The sequence below is a fragment of the Anser brachyrhynchus genome, assembly GCF_964034855.1.
Source record: "Anser brachyrhynchus genome assembly, chromosome: 2".
Taxonomy (NCBI): Eukaryota; Metazoa; Chordata; class Aves; order Anseriformes; family Anatidae; genus Anser; species Anser brachyrhynchus.
This window is the reverse complement of record NC_137695.1, coordinates 9982253-9998876: the sequence shown is the minus strand read 5'-3', so window position 1 is coordinate 9998876 and position 16624 is coordinate 9982253. Positions and strand designations below refer to the sequence as shown.

The 16624-nt window shown below is 45.9% G+C and overlaps 1 protein-coding gene across 3 annotated transcripts in view; it reads right to left on the bottom strand.

The window, feature by feature from the left end:
- Positions 1-6666: 6666 nt before the first annotated feature.
- Positions 6667-16624, bottom strand: part of DNAJB6 (DnaJ heat shock protein family (Hsp40) member B6) — a 59954-nt gene continuing 49996 nt past the window's right edge. For all 3 annotated transcript variants that reach the window (XM_080579563.1, XM_080579565.1, XM_080579564.1), the window contains 2 exons: positions 16413-16619; positions 6667-8275 (listed from right to left, as the gene is read on the bottom strand). In XM_080579563.1, the coding sequence (XP_080435689.1) occupies positions 8193-8275; positions 16413-16619 (290 nt within the window). In that variant the 3' untranslated portion in view covers positions 6667-8192. The remainder of the gene's footprint in view (positions 8276-16412; positions 16620-16624) is intronic.

Genomic DNA, 16624 nt, shown 5'->3' with positions numbered 1-16624 from the left:
ACGTACAAATCCTTATTATTAAAATTCACCAAAGCATTAAAAAAAAAAAATACCAACACCGTCTCCATGTCTCCAGAGCAGCTCACATAGATCAGATACTTGCAAACTGGCCAGCTAGGAGGTTTGCTTGCACCGCCCCGGCAAAGCCATGAGTATTTCAGCAGGAGGTGGCTGAAGGTCTCAGCAGAGGTGGAGGAGACCGAGACCCATGTCCCAAGGAGCTTGGCAGCTCCACCAGCACCAGTTCCATCACCCACTGTGACCCATCACCCACTACATCCCATAGACACAGATCCGTACCCCGTGTTAGGGCAGCATCCTGAAGGATCCTGTCTGCTGCTGCTTAGTGGCTGTGTGGAGGGTTAGCACCCTGCCAGCAGTGCAGCCAGCAGTAAAGGGAACGAAAAGCTGACCTAGAGTGCCCTGTGAGCTTTTCTGCCTGTCACTGGGCATCTGTCACTCTGGATTAAATCAAAAAGCATAGGGCCAGTCTCTAACCTCCTGAATTTCCAAATCAAGCCTTCATACTCTTAGTTCTACAGCAACGACAGGTGATGGTATCATCACCCTTTTCTAGTCAATGTCAGCAGAAAGTAGCCCTAAAATAAAGGCAAACCATCCTCTCTGCTTGGAGAGGCAGTCTCTTCCTGACGACTCCAGTTTCTGAGCAAGGTTAACCCACGGTAACAAGAGGCTGATGACTTTTCTGGGTGGAAAATAGACTCTGAGGCAACTCCTTGTTAGCAACTTTAACAAAACATTGCTAAACCACAGACCTGAACTTATCAGCTAACTAGCCTAGGAAAAACTTAGTAATCTCTGCATGAACCAGCAGTTGTTTCATAATCGTGCTGGTAGAAACACCTAAAGCTCTCCAGCTCTCTCAGCTGACACATCACAATAAAACATGATAGGAGGTGACTCATTACCATCGTGTTCTATCACATCCCAGCTCCTAATGCAACCTGGGACCTGCATTGCAAGTTAGCTGAACAATATTTTCCTAAGCAGTCATGACAGAAAAATCTGTGGTTCCGAGGGAAGTCATGTTGTTGATTAACCACCACCACCAAACCTGAATCCTGCTGAGAAAGAGGAGGCCCTGGGCTCAGGTGCACACAAAAATCTCCCTGCAAACCACAGCAGGGCTACCTCAGGAGCACAGCAAGCAGAGATTACCTAGTGTTTGCACTGGGATGGAGACCCAGTTGGGTGAAATCGTCTTTAAAGTGGAGATGGATCTGAATCAGAACTACAGATCCAGACACAACATCCTGGGGGTTGGACCCAGCTAGGCAATGGGCCAATATTGACTTTGCACTTTAAGAATCATGGTTTGATGACCTGCGCCCTCTCACCTCTGCAGATCCTCCCTCCCTATCGCTGATACTTCCCCATGACTAAAACCCCAGCTGTTTATGATTTCCCAGATGAAGTCAGTGACCCTGGAACGTGGTAAGTGAACTCTTATTTTGCCCTGCATGTGCAAAATGGAAGGAATTTTGCCTTCCGTGTGCAAAATGTGCTGAAGGGCATTGGGAAAGCCACAGCCCCAATTTCTACAACTGGGAAAAACCCTTTGCACATTGGACAAAATGGGTCAGGAAGTGGAAAAGCAGTAGCAGTGCCACATGCAATGCTGCAGAAATCGGGGACGTGTGGATTCGCACAGGCTGTGCCTCCAGGCGGTGCCTACAGGGACATGTCACACCAAGAGCAAGGCAGCTTCCCAAGGGGACCCAACCCATCTCTCTGCTTGGCAGTGGTCGTACAGCCAGCACCAGGCTTCCATAGTAGGTGGCAAACTGGTGGTGGCACCTCCAGGCACGTGGAGTTGGGGATAGCCAACACCTGCAGCCCAAGGAGGAACAAGTGGCTGCAGGAGTTGTGCGGGGTCAGGAGCGGTGTGTCCCATCTGCTGCCAGTGCCCCGTGACACATCTTCATCTGAGGCAGGGTGAAGGAAGGTGAAGGCGTGTTGGACTTCTGCGAACACCAACCCTGCAATGAGCTCAAGCATCCTCGTTGCGGAGCCCGGGAGTCTGGAGGCATCGGAGGCGGCTCTCAGGGGTCGGTCTCCTCTTCCCGCATCCCAGGCTTTACTCAGTGGCATTTCTCTGTCTGTCAGCCCGACACAGGGTGTTAGCGAGTTGCTAAAATGCTAGTCATGCTCGTCTGGGCGGTCATCACAATTTATAGAGCTGAGTTTAACGAGCTTTCCTAACCTGCGAGGGCGATCAAAGGTAGCGAATGGCTTTCCTGCGAGGAGTGATTAAGCACACTGGACCTCTTGGGTCATAAAAGAGTTAACCCAAGCCTGACAGGAGTGAAACCTGGAAGTCATGGAAGAGGTGAATGAGGATGTGATGTTCCCAGTGTCTTACAATGTAAGGGTGGAGGAAACCAATGTGGAATGGTTGAAAACGAAGGGGATATCACTTCACCCAACAGATTCCTTGCTGTAGGACTTTGTGGATATTATGCAGATTCCCAGGTTAAGAGGCAACTGAGCAAATCAATGGAAGCAAAAATCAGGCAACAGAAAACTCCATTTCTGGATCCAGGAGCCTCTGACCCAGAGAGTGCCAAAGCTGGGAAAACAGTAGGGTGAAGCATAATTACACACTCAGCTTGTTCTTGTGCTCTCCCCTAGGCATCCACCATTAGTCACTATCAAAGACAGGCCAGTGGGACAGAGCTGACAAATCACTTTTCTGAGTATAAAACATGACTCACAGCAGCGGGAAGGATCTGGTGCTGGTTACCTCCTTGCCTTGCATCCCGAAGCGTTAAGCCCAGGTTGTCACATCACCACCGGCACGGCAGGTTGTGGCTTGCCTCTGCTGCCAGGAGCACGTCGTGCACCTCTGGTGCGTGTCCCCTCCAGGTACCGTGGGAAGAGTCTGCCTGGTGCTCCTTAATGACTTCTTAAAGCTCAGTCATGCTCCGAGTGCTCGGGGTATTAAAGGAGCTTATATTATCCCTTGGTCTCACGTAGCAATATGCAGCCAGCACTGCTCCACTGAGGACATTCAAACACCCAAAGCTGTCACACGGCACACCTCCAGAATTCAGACAGAAACACGAGTTTCATGAATTTTGGCTTAATACATTTCCGAGATGTGTTTGCCTACTGGGTTTGGAGCAATCTACTGTGTTCTACTGTTACCTTTCATCTTAAAATCCTAGAACCAAATTTTGCGGTTAAAGTAAGGAAATTCTCCCGAGCCTAACTCTTTAGTATTGAGATAATGTAAAAATAACACTTCCCAAACCACAAGACTTCATTATATTGCAACCACTGGCAGCCTAACGAACAAGCGAGCCATTCCGCATTAACCAAAGGATGAGCACTTCCCAAACAAGGGATGGAAAAAATGATGTGTGCTATGTAAGTAGAAAGGTGTATGTGTACGCCAACGGCAACAGGCATTGAAGAGAAGCAATCGAACACCCAGGCAGTGCAGTGAGGCCTTGTTCCATCCGTGGGGACGTTCTAAAAAATCGGTGACCACTTCCAGGCAGACATGGAGGCGTTTTCCTGAAACCAAAGCATTCAGACTCGTTATGAGAGCAGGTATTCTGGTTTTCCTCTCACGTTCACTTCTTGCTTTTTGGGGTTGCTTTTGGCAACATGGTGCTTCCTGGAAGAAGGAAGTAAGAAAGTTTGGGATGCTTGATGCTGCAGTTCAAGGTACGTAGAATGAGGTGAGCAGTCTCTACCTGTGAGGAGAGCAGCGAGGTAACCTAACCCCACACTTGGAAATGGCAGCTTGGAGCAGCTCAGCCTCTTTGGCCATGCTTCTTCTGCTGTCCAGAATTAACAGCCGGTGTCAGAAGGCACCAGCAAGCTCCTTAACACACCTGACACTTCCCAACACCCCACCTGAACCCTTTCTGCTAGAAAAACCTGTGAGAAGTCCAAGTGTGCTGACACAAGGCAGCTGAATCTATTACAGTTTCAAATATGAACATTTATTAAATCTGAGCATCTGTGGATCTCTTTAAGTGCCCTGTTTTAATTTTAATCAGCGGAGAAGAAAAAATCCTTGCCCTGCTTTCAATTTTCAGCGCTACAGGTAGCAATGAGCAGAGTTTTGCAACTAATGATAATAAATCTCTTCAGACCAGATTCCAACCTACTCACTGGGAAAAGCAGAATTAAATATAGCTAATCACAGGTGATTGTACCATTCCCCATGTCAACATGGAAGGAAGGGAGTAAGATGCTTCCTAGGAAAGCTAACGTGAGAAGGAGACAGAGCACCAAAATATTAGCTAAGTTTGGACATAAGGGAGCAAGAGTGCACAACTGAGGTCTGAAATGCAGCAAGGACTAACCTGAGCATCCCAAGAATGAACGGTCCTGTGCAACTGGCAAATACAAAAGAAAAGGGAGGAGGAAGGGAAATGAATGCATTTCTAAATATATAGAATAAAACAATGAAATTCAGTACAGTTACAAGCTGATCTCACCACTTGATAGGCATCGCTTTGGTGGCGCATGGCTGGAAATGTTCACAAAGATGCGGGCACGTGTCACACGTTTCAGGCATCGTTGGAGAAATGGGCAGTTTCATGCTTTCCTAACAATTATTACACATCTTTTGGGTATCCGACTCATTTCAGAAGGAGCACCTTTGGGATGTGTTATTTCAAACAATGCACACAAAGGATCATGAGATCGTTCTGAAATTTGCCAAGCTAAGAAAGAAAAATGGAGCTTTTGTCTTACCTTTTAGTAGTAGTGCTTACAGGTCGGGAAGCTGCCCAGAGAGGTGGGCACCAGCACTAATCAGAGACTGGGCAGAAACTTGAAAAATACATTGTTATCACTTTGACACCAACACTCTCTGAGATCATTTATTTAACATCAAAGTCTTGCCCAACCTCAGTTCAAAGAGCAGGCTGCACATCTCTAAAAGGTGTGAAAAAAAAAACTGAATTCAAACCATTTTCACAGTGGCATTTTCCAAGTGAGGAGCAGGAGCCCTTATCTCTCCCCGTTTCGCTTGTTTGCGATTGTGTCCTCCTATCTGAAGATAAAACTGTTTTGTTTTCAGTGTAACATTTTAATTATGCTGTTTCTCAACTCGCTGCATGTTCTTTACCCTAATAATTCAACTTTCTCGTGGGATTCTAAAAGGGGTTGAAAACTCTTCAGATCTGTGAGCCCAGGTGGCTGCTCTGTAACGAATCGTTTTGCAACACATTTTATACATGACGCCAGGTCTGTATTTAGACTAGCTCTGTTTCCGTCCTCAGCTCTTCCATACACGTGTTGTAGGATGGTCAGAAACCTTTTTCTACCTTTCATAATACATTTGTTCACAGCCACTCATGGGCCAGCGCTATCTTTTATCAGTTGTGGCGTCTCACGCCCACCTGCATTTTTCCTGCCCCATATCATCGCGCAGCCTTCCCCCTTGGCAGATGGATGCAGATGGATGCAGAAACCTCGTGAGATGTGTGCCTGCTCATACACACGTGGCAGACACGGCACAGGCTGTCCTGCATCACCCAGCATGTCGCGATACCCCAGCTGACAGCCCTGCTCCATGGTACTCCTTGAAGCAGTTGCCTTTCAGTTAATGCCCAGAAATAACCGGGCTGAAGGAAGGAATCGTGCTCGATGGCCATGGGCCCACATTGCTTAATTTCTGGGCAAGCTTGGGCAGATTCTAGGTAGTTACAGGAAAGATGATGCCCGTGATTCCTTCCTCTGAGGACTCTGCGTTTCCCAGGATCTTCTCCCAAGGTAGCACAGCTGCAAGCAGGCACCCACATTTCTGGGGGGTGCCCTCAGTGAGATGGGCATCTCGAGGGGCTAGGCAGCCATTAAGGGGCAAAGCTGCAGTTTTCTGCAGTTTTGTACTCTGGTGCAGGGGTACATACAGTTCACCTAGGTTCTTCTTGGGTATGGCCCCCAACAAAGGCATGCCCAGATCCCAGATGATGTGGCAGTGCCTACACGCAGGCTTCATGAAGTGCTCAGGCTTCCTAACCAACCACGAGCCCACCTGCAGGCCTCCTAATTAAGGCTCTGTCCTCCTTCTTCAGGCCTAATGCAGGGATGAGACTCAGGAATATATTTACGTACCCAAATGACGGTCTGCTCTAACTCTTCAAGGCACATTCCTGATCTGCAGCCACGCTGTCCTGTGACGTGAGGCTGCTCACAGCACGGGGACAGCCCGGGGAGACCAGCCCTAGGCTGGCGTCACCTCTCCCTTCCTCCACCTCTCCTGCTTCTCCAAGGAAGGCACCATTTTCCCCACAACAAGGAGCTTAATAGCTTAAAATTAGCACACATATTAATGGGGACTTCTCCCCAAAGGGGGAAGGGCTTTAAATGGGATGCAATTCAAAGAGCTGTGCATTTCTCTGTATGATCCTTGCATGTAATGTGCAGGCTCCGTTTGATGTGTATGCTCCTGTGGTGATGTTTCCAGCCAGAAGGAACCCTGGCTTTCCAGTATCAGCCATTTGGCATGGGGACCCTATCGACTTGCTCATGGATGTAGCAGAAGGCATCGCGTGGTGAGCTTGTGGGTGTTCGGTGACCGTGGGCTCTCCTCTTGTGCTTACAGCCTCAGCTCTAACACAAATCAAACAGGAACAGCTGGTGCCAGCTCTAGTCTACAGGACAGTGCGAGAGGACAAAGTATAAAGGAGAATTTTCTTTATTTTTAAATATTAGTAACACTGCACAAAAATGAAAAAGTGGTACTTAAGTGACAGAAAAAATGGTATTCAGGCTTATTTCATATTAACCTTAATTTAAATACCCTAACAGAGTTCATGTATGGTTATATGTTTGCGTAAGATTACGTTCTGTAATGTAAGCATTAGAAGCTAAACCATTCAGATACCACAGACACCAGAATTTGTTATATCAAACCATGCTAAAATGCAGACTTGATTTTTTCTGTTTAGCTTCTTCCTTACACCATTATGTGTATCGCTTCATACACGAGGGAGTGAGTTTCTCCAGGAACTGTGGACTTTCAGTATTGCTAGGTTTAAGTCTGTTACATCAACAACATATTGGCAAGAGGAAGACACGAGAAACAAAACAAAACCATGAGCTGATAACTCCTACTTGAAGGTTAAAAAGAAGAGGCAACGTACTGACGAGAAACATGCAGGTAAATGCTTAAGGCAACAGAAGGGCTCTGGACAAACTAAAAGGTTAAGAGAAGCAATGGATCATGCACATGAGACGATTACGGGAAGCGAGGAAGTAATCTAGCCAGAAAAAGTAGATTTCTTTTAAACTGAAGACATGTTTTCAAAAAAAAATTAGTCCTGCAATAAAACGGATGCAAAATGGTTTCATACATAAAGATGCAAGTTCTTTGCAGAAAAAAAAAAAAGACAAAATCTTACATAGATCCTGAAATATTTTCATTATCTAAAAGCTACTCAACAGAAACAAAGAGCAGTTTTAAAGTAGCACTTCGATCATTTGTCTCTAGCTTCTGAAAACAAAATTTTAAAATAAGGAATGGTTTCACTAAATGATTCACCGGGAGTCAACTACGCTTAAAGGAATCAGCAGAAGTGTTACAGAAGACCGTCATTACACTAAGTTTCTTAAAACCAGAGGATATAACTTCATGATACACTTTAAAAAGAAGGAACATTTTAATAGTAGGGACAAACCTTTGCTGCCCAGCTTGGGAGAAAAAAAAACATAGAAGTCATTTATTAAGTCTGCATAAATTACCACATGAGAGCATGTCTCAGTCCGACTCCCAGTGACATGAAGGAACGGGATTGATGTTTAACTCTTTCAACAAGCCTGATGTTGATGCTAGAGTGACTGGACAAGCAGGCATTTGCACAACTGTCTATAACCTACAAAACAAATAAATGCTAGACTAGAGTAGTTTTAGTCCCAGGGAAGGAAGAGGTAAGAGATTCTGTAATGTTTTCCAATCGTCAAACATAACACACTTCTAACCAAGTTCAGCCTCGTCCAAATTCCTTAACCTGACTGGCAAGAAAGCCACTCCGTGAAACTAAAAAGAATAATATAGTGCAATTTTAGTACAGTTTTAAACATGAGTCACTTCCTTACTAGCAGTGTGAACAATCAAAAAATATATATATATATTCAGAAGAGTTGTGCTCAAATGTAACGTAAGTTGCTGTTATTGTAAAGGTATTGGCACAGCAGAGAAGTCCGTTTTAGTAACTCCCTTTGGTTGACTTCTTCTTCTTCTGTTCCTCTCTCTGCTTCTGCTTCCTCCTCTTGCTGCCTTCTTTGTATCCTGAGGAAACACGGCTTGTGAAACACTATTCACAGTATTCATGGACTTTTCCCCTCTATCAAATGCACACGTTCTCTGAATGGTTTAAGGAGTCTTAAAGAAAAGATCTGGCTTTCCAATTTTTTATTTTTTTTTATTATCATTTTAAATAATCAGTTCTAATATATCCCTTACATAGGACAGAAAGAAAACACTGTATCTATCTTTGAAGTCTGAAAAGATCTAAGAACTTTCAGAAGACTTCAAAGCCATTCAGGAAAAGCTTCAAAATTAGAGCACATGCAAAACCGGAATAATTTTCAAAATGGAAGCAATAAGACTTACACAGCAGGAGCTATTTAAGTACTGGCATTTCCTGCCCACAGTATTTAGAGTTACCACGATATTTGCATTTCCATTTTAAAAACAGGGAATGCTGAGAATCCTGAGTAAATAAGAAGGTGCTCGGTGTTTACCAATATGCGCTTTATATGCAGGTCGTCGGTCTGCTCATGCTTAACAATGCACCATAGGCTACATGCTACTGCAGCTCCTATGGTACATGGAAGCATTAAGTTCAAGCAACAACCACTTGCTGCTGGTTCAACAGGCACAAGCTTTCAGCCACGTGATCGTCATCCCAATATGTTCTTTTTCCCCACAGAGATGCACGAAAACCAGTTCCTGCTCTGCATCACCTCCTCTCCTCCAGGCTTGCAGCACCACACAACTTGCCAGCGGACTTGCCTGTACAGCGCAGAACCAGCACCACATCTACCCAGTGCACTTACAAACCTAAACTCAAAGGTAGCACGCGCTTCCCTCAAATAACCAAAAGCAAACCACGCCGTGAGGTGGCAGGAGGGATCCCGTAGCTCAGCGATGCTCTGCCACTGGGAACCGGCGTGGTCCAGGGAACGGGGCCGCACCGAGAGGACAAGCCCCTCGGTCAGACACCTCGGACCCAGGCTGCGAGTCAGAGGAGCGGCCAGGAAGGGCTCAGCTCTGCCTGTCTGGAAATATTTCTGTTCTCCATTTGGTCTGCAGGCAGTGGGACACGACCCTGAAGGAAGCCACCTCACTGCAGCGCCCGGTGCTCCAGCCATTTAGCACCGACAGCAAAATTAGGATGGGAAAAGGAAACAGCGTGAGGTCAGAGGGTTACGGTAACCAGAAAGCTTTGAAGTCAGGCTGTGGCTTCAGGTGCCTCGAGTCAGAGCTCCTCCCAAGTGCAATTACGGCTGTGCCACAGCAGAGCCGCAGTTCTGCAATTTAAGACTTTGGGAGAGCCACACTTGTTTGGGCTAAAATCACTTCAGACACTAGCAAAAGCTTGAGCATTAGAGGAAATACACTCCCTTGCAGCAAATGAAAAGCGCTCCTAGGTTATCACTCCAGCTCCTACGCTGTACCGACAGCATTACTTCACCTTCTGCAATCGTCTGAGTCAAGAGCCAGGATATTTGTTTAGAAATTCTGCCATGAGTGATTAGCCTGTGCAAAGTTAGAGTGGAAACCAGTTTTATTGTTTAAGGAAGAGAAAAGCTGCCAGTGCTTTGTGGAATTGCAAATGGCACGGTGTTTTCCCCGTGCCCTGCCACCCTCCTGAGATACAGCCCCATCCCGGGGGACACCGCCTGAACATCTCAATAAAAACCCCACCCACGAAGGTCACTTCGATGTCAGCCCTTCGGTCACCTACACGCTGCCAAATCTGGGATCCCCTGGCTTTTGATTTGCTGCATTAAAAAGATGCAGTAAGAGACACGTCCCAGAAGGGCTCAAGCGTCTCTCGGCTTTCCCACAGAGGCCAACGGAGGCGGAAGGGACGTGCTGACTCCCGAGGATCACTCATCCAAAGGGTGTTATTCAAAGGGATCTTCCCTTCACTGGAAGGGAAAAACAGCATCATATCGGCTGATCAGAACTAGATCACGTCATAACGATGAAACATTAGCACAGATATTTGGGAAAGGACCATTGAAACCTAACAGGATATTAGCTTCATTATTTTCTCATTTTTCATTCTCAAAACACTGTCAGCATTTCCAAAAGGTTTCCACATAGAGGCATGGTTGCTTTTGATGCTATTTAATATCATAACTCCTTTTTTTTTTTTTTTTATGTTTTGAAAGTCAACTTTCTTCAAACGGTTGAGCTTTTGAAAGCAATTCTAGCAACTTTTCCCTAAGAATGCTGTGAGTCAAATGTAAATTAGGTCTTGAAATGAATGCCACATAATTCATTGTCTTCTAAATGAAACAATTCAAATGTTAAAATAATGCGGTATGAAGATATTTAGGTATTTGACAACATGGTCTCCTACCAGCTCTCGAACGATAAGGGTAAAAAGTGGAAATCTTTCAAGTGTTATCACTGACACACAGATACAGATTGGCCAGAGTAGGAGATAATGCACAAATACAGAGTATTCCTCAGGAGAAAACTGCCAGGTCCTTTCTGTTTCTAGCCTGCTGTGATAAATAATTTCACTTCCAGCCATTTCCCTTGCTACCCCCACCTAAGAAGAAAGGATAGGTCAAACTTTGTCACTCTGTTAGCTCCAGTGATGCTACGCTGGGTGATAACAGCCAAAAACCTGATCCAAACAATTGGAGCAGCTCCTAACAAAAATAAAAATCGCACATGGAAGATTTAAGTAACCCTTCAGTGCTCATTTCACTGGAATACTTCAACAGGCACTAATTAAAAGCATATTTAGCTGCCTTGGTTAGAAGGCTAGTCCCAAAGTCATGAGAGAATAAAATCTGATTTGGAAAAGCAGCAGCCCCAGTGCTATTTGATTAATTTGTAGTAAATGTGTCCTGGTGGGTTGCCAGCATCACAAAGTGGTCGTGGAAAGCTGCCACAGACAGTGCCCGGCTGAGCCAGTTTCAGCTGAGCAGTTCTGGTCTTGGAGAGGGGCTTTGCAAATTCCCACCCTTGGAAGTAATTGTTAGCCATCTAAACTCTAGAAATGCATGACGTGAAGAGTCTCAGAGAAGGGTGGAGGGAGAATTAGGTTTCTGAGAGCTTCACGAGGCTTTGATATTTGGAAACAGATTCGCTCAAATGCAGATAGACATCAGCCTAGCTTGGTATGCTCTCGCTTTTGTCAGCTGCCAGGAGCAGGGATGGATGAAGCAAGAATCCACACCATTTGGAATTACACCTGTTTTACAACCTGCACAATCCTTGTCTACAATAAACAGCATCTGCTGGCCCCACTCTCCATTTCATCCCCCTCTCTTCTACTTCCAAAAGAACCACAGAGAGCACAGAAGCTATTCCAGCTTTCAGAAAGCTGCTTCCAATGCTTAGTAGCAAATCCCTCAACCACGCAGCAAGGACCAAAACAAACTGGGAAGCCTCTCTGATGGGTCCCAGACTGACTTTTCTCCTGATTTTCCACTTCTCTGCCATCCGCAGCTCCCAAAGGCACAATTTTGTTCAGTCACCGACTTCGAAACTCATCACGTTCTTGAGAGGCAACAGCAAGGGAGGTGCACACATTGAGCGACGCGTCCAAAGGGACAAGCGTCCCAGGGAAAACACTCCTACCCACCCCGTTTGTAGTATCCTACTTTTTCCTGCTCTGCTCGACATCTGCCTGCTCTGTCAGGAACAGCCACGGGTCTGCTCCACCTTCCTTCTGCTGACACAGGAGAACGTAGGAGTCAGCAGAAGGAACCAAGGACTTCAGTGTGACCAATGATTAACACATCATCTCCACCTCCTCCACTTCTTGACTCACATGGGTCAACAACAAAGGCCATGGCCTGATTTTTATGGAAGATCTACAAAGGTGCAGGCAGAAATGGAGCCTCCTTCCACTTTCAGGCTCCGAAGCCCTGAGGCTGGGGATGGGAGGGACTCACATCTTCTGCTCAAGTCCCAGTAACAAAAATTGTTTTCAATATTTACTAATTCTTTGCTAAGCTTGTGGCAATTCTTTCAACCTCTTTCAAACCAGAAGGCTCCAACAAGCACACAGAGCTTTAATTGGCCAACAGATTACACGCAAGTTGGGTTCCGCAGAGCATGCTACTTAATTTTCTGCTCTTAGAGGTATTTCTCTAGTCATAAAATAAATTGGGATTTCAAAGTTAGCTAGCTTACCTGAGTTGGAGCCACCATCTATTATTTTAGCCTGGCCAGATTTGCATATGCCATTACAAAAATTCGCCCCAAATCACAGCTTCAGTATAATTTCACGCATGTGACTCAATTTACAATTACAGCCCTACACCACACTTTCACACTGCCTCCTTTCAGCCCAAGCCACGGCCCAACAACCACCACAACTTGACCTACTAATCCTCTCCCCGCATCCACGGTTTCTGCCCGTGCCACAGAGCATCGTGGAAGGAGAACCTGCCTTTATGTACAGGGCAGCAGTGACAAAACATCCCACCCCGTCTAGGTATGCTGCTCCACTGTTTAATTATCTTTGCTGTTAAATCCAAGGGGCGAGTTCTCCAGTTTCACTGTCCAACCCTGTGATGTAATTCCACCTTTGATCTTTTAGGGGACTAAAAAGCCGTAGCAACTTACTGGGGCCTTCCTTCACGCTTGCTCACCGTACTATTTTCATTACCAATTCTGCCTAAAATTGCTACAAGAACATACCAAGCCAGATACGACCTGCTTGCCTGCTCGTAATTAAGGTAACACTACTGCTGAACGGAGTCCAAGGTTTTACTCCCACATGGCAAGCAAAAGCTTGCAAGGCTCTGCAGCCCTGGAAGCCCTTCCATCCATGTGCAACCCAGCCACTTTTTATGGGAAGCAAACGGGTAATGGGGTGATCTCCCACCAGCAGCCAAAAAAACGCACATGAAGGCAGCTCTGGTTAAGCCGAGGGGTCAATAAGCCTGTCCCCAAATCCAGCTGGCATCTTTCCACCCCGCGCCCATGGAAGAAGGGGGCTGCTGCCACATCCCACTCGCACAGCTGCAGGATGTGGAGCAAGGGAGAGTTCATTCCCATCCCGCCCCGTGCTTCCAACATTCCTCGCGTATTAGGTTTCCGCAGAAAACAAAGCAGCTTTGCTTTCCATTACATACCCAAACAAAAGTATGCGAGGGAATTATAAGGTAATTAGTCTGGATAACCAGCACGTTGATTTTACTAGTCAGTACTGCGTAATTCAGGAAATCGTGTGTCGGTGAGAAGAATGGAGACTGCATTAAAGATGTAATGAAGTTTGAATAGCTCAACTTTCCAGCAGACGAACCCATGCCAGAAAAGGATCAGAATTAGTTAAGCTAGTTCTTTTAAAGTGGTTTCCTCTTCAGTGATGCCAGCAGATGAAAATGAATCAAAAATGAATTATTAATGCTGTAAGTTCTAGGTTAATGCAAGCAATTTCATTCAAAAGGAAGAGCAAACTTTGCAATATTACCTTGCAAATAATGATCTTTAGCATCAAATATTTGTCAATACTTTTACAATTAAACATTTGAACCATTCTTGCTAGATAAAGGTCAAAACTCTCAAATCCGGAGCAGTTTCATTAACAGCTGCAGCCCCCAGGTCTGCGCTGGCATGAACACCACTTTGGTACAGCTTAGATATCTCGAATCAGCCAAACACCATGCTGTCTGAGAGTGCATTACTAGCAGTATCTGAATTTTTACCAAAATATATATATATATTTGTTTGGAGCTAGGCACCTGTTTGAGATACACAGTGACTTCAGAACACAAGGTTAAGTTTTATTCTAAAAGGCCATTCTGAAACCAGTAACACCACGAAACCCAGAGCAATTTCTACTAAAATAAAGTCTCAAAGATAGGTGGAGAACCAGATTTAACTCCATCTGTTTTATATTCAAAACCCACTGCAACAACTGGAAGTCCTGTCTATGGAGAGGATTCATCTCACCCCTGAGTACTGTTCACTAGTCGGCACTGGAGAGAGAGGGGCTTTATCGTATAGCCAAGATGAAACCTACCCCACGTTCCTCCACTTAAATTTCCTAAGGACTTACAAATTAAAACTCAAGCATTCCCACTCCTCAAGCAGGGAAAAGAAAACCACCGCAGGTGATTCAGTAACAACTGAGAGTTTGCTTTAGGTACTAAAGCTGGGACAACATCTAAAAACAATCGCTGCCAAGGGCCGCGTGCCAACGGTGGCAGAAACGATCCCATCCGAGGTGGAGCCGCGCCAGGGCTGAGGCCGTTGAGCTTCACTATTTTCCACTGCGGCGAGCGGGCTTGGGGTCAAGGCAGAAAAAGATGCTGCTTTCCCCAGGCCGGCCCGCGAGCGCACGGCAGCTGTCGCGGTGATAAATGAGAAGCCAAGCGGGAGCAAGCGAGTGGTCTACGTAATTACAGAGCTGGTGGAGCCGGCTGGCGGAGCGAGGCAGCCGACGGAGGTGAACACCCATGGAGAACGGCATTGCTGGCCAGGGCTCGCGCACAAACTTCCCAGGGAGGGATTAAGACACTCACGTAGGGCTTTATGACTAACTCGACCAGTCCTTCAGCAGCCACTGTCTATCTATCGGAGGAACAGCAGGCAAAATATTTAAAGCAACAATACAAAAAAAAAAATCATAGTCTTGACTGCAATCAAGTTTTCAGCCCTGAATCTTGTATACCTGTTTTATGGCAACTGACAATCTACCGGTAGAATAGAAGATTTGGGGATTGTGCAAATAGTTCTGGAAATTCGTTTTAACTGAAAACTTGTGCGCCTCAGAGCATCAATAGATTCACAGCTGGAAATCCTAAGCAACGTTAAAATGGCTCTAAAAATTGCAAGGTGCATGTCAAACTCAGATGCTCTTTGGAAACCATTACAAAATGTTGTTATGGTCACAGAGAACCTGAAGTCTCCAAATGCAGAGCCAAGGTTTTGTTTTGCTAGCTACAGACACAGAAAACAAATCCTGTAACGCCTGTGCAGGAGCTTTCAGTACATCAGCCCAGGTGTTAGATTCAGGCTTCTGTAAAGAATTTAGTTATTTATTTTAAGAAGATTTAATTTAGCCATGCCTTAAGAGTCTAAACTTCCAGCAACTGATCAGGAAGACATTTATTTGAATTTCTCTGATTATTCTTGCAAGTTGGCACCCCATGCAATAAATGTAGGTCTTTTGTACGGAATTCAGTGTTAGATTCAAAGGCTCAAACACAACAGAAGCTGGTATAGCATTGGGAGTGTGTGTGCCTGTGCTTTGGGGGACAGTTGTTTTTTTCCTTCATTTTTTCCAGCACATTTCCCATGTGCTGTGTTTGCCCTGAGGAGCCCGATACGTTCGTGCTTCCCAGCAGATCAGCTAATTCAACACTGCTGAGAATGGCCCTGAGTGCGGGCATCCACGTGGAAAGGCACCTTCATGTTTCGGAAGCACAGCCTGGGTTGGGTTGGCAGCACCTCGGGGTCCCTCGGGCTCAGCCCCTGCCCCAGCAGGGCCACGCAGAGCAGGGTGCCCAGGCCCACGTCCAGGCAGCTTTAGGAGCTCTCCAAGGAGGAGACTCCACAGCCTCTGGGCAGCCTGGGCCAGGGCTTTGTCACCCGCACAGTAACCTGTCCTGGCAGTCCTGGCTGACCACGCGTTCAAATTAAATCAAGTGGTTACGAGGGTTCTGCTGTCCAAGATAGCCTCTGGACTACACTGCCAAAAATTACAGACTGGAAACACATCAAAGGACTAATTACTTCCAAAAATAACCAGGACTATTGCTGTGCTTCCTTGTTTGCCTGAACAGTCTCAACCCTCTCCTATTAAGATTTAGATGCCCAAAATTGCAGCTTCCAGAATTAATACGTGAAGTTGCTGAACTTCTCCTTCGGCAAGGAAGCTAAGCACAATTTAAATAAATGAATGTGCAAAGTACTGCCATTAGTTATTCTCTAAAAGGCCTTCACTTTTAAGAACAAAGAGCGTGGGCACCTCAGCAGCATAACGAAACAATATTTTCCCTGGATCAGACCCTGAATATCCCAGGGCATTTGTGAATCTAGGCTACGTTGAAGAGCAGAGCTAATGCAGATGAAGGCACACAAGCGGCAGTTTATTATCTACCAGGGTGCTGGCATTAGGTCAGCACACAGCACCATCTCCTTGCTTGGCTTTTGTTTTTTTCCTTTTGACTAGCTGCTGGATCCTTTTCTGCGCATTTCTCATCAACATGTTTTTGCACACCTGATAAATAAAAAGGGGTCTCCAAGCTGCTTGTAACTCGGCTTCTATCTTGCTCTTCCACCTCATCGCTATTATAATGATAGGCATATTTGGGGGAGCTGGCAGGCTTGTGAGGCTTCAGCAGGCGAGTGTTGGTGGGCTGGAAAGGCAGGGCGTGCTGTCCCCTCCGTCTGCACTCCTCGGCAAAGGCTTCTTCGTCTGCCTCACCTGAA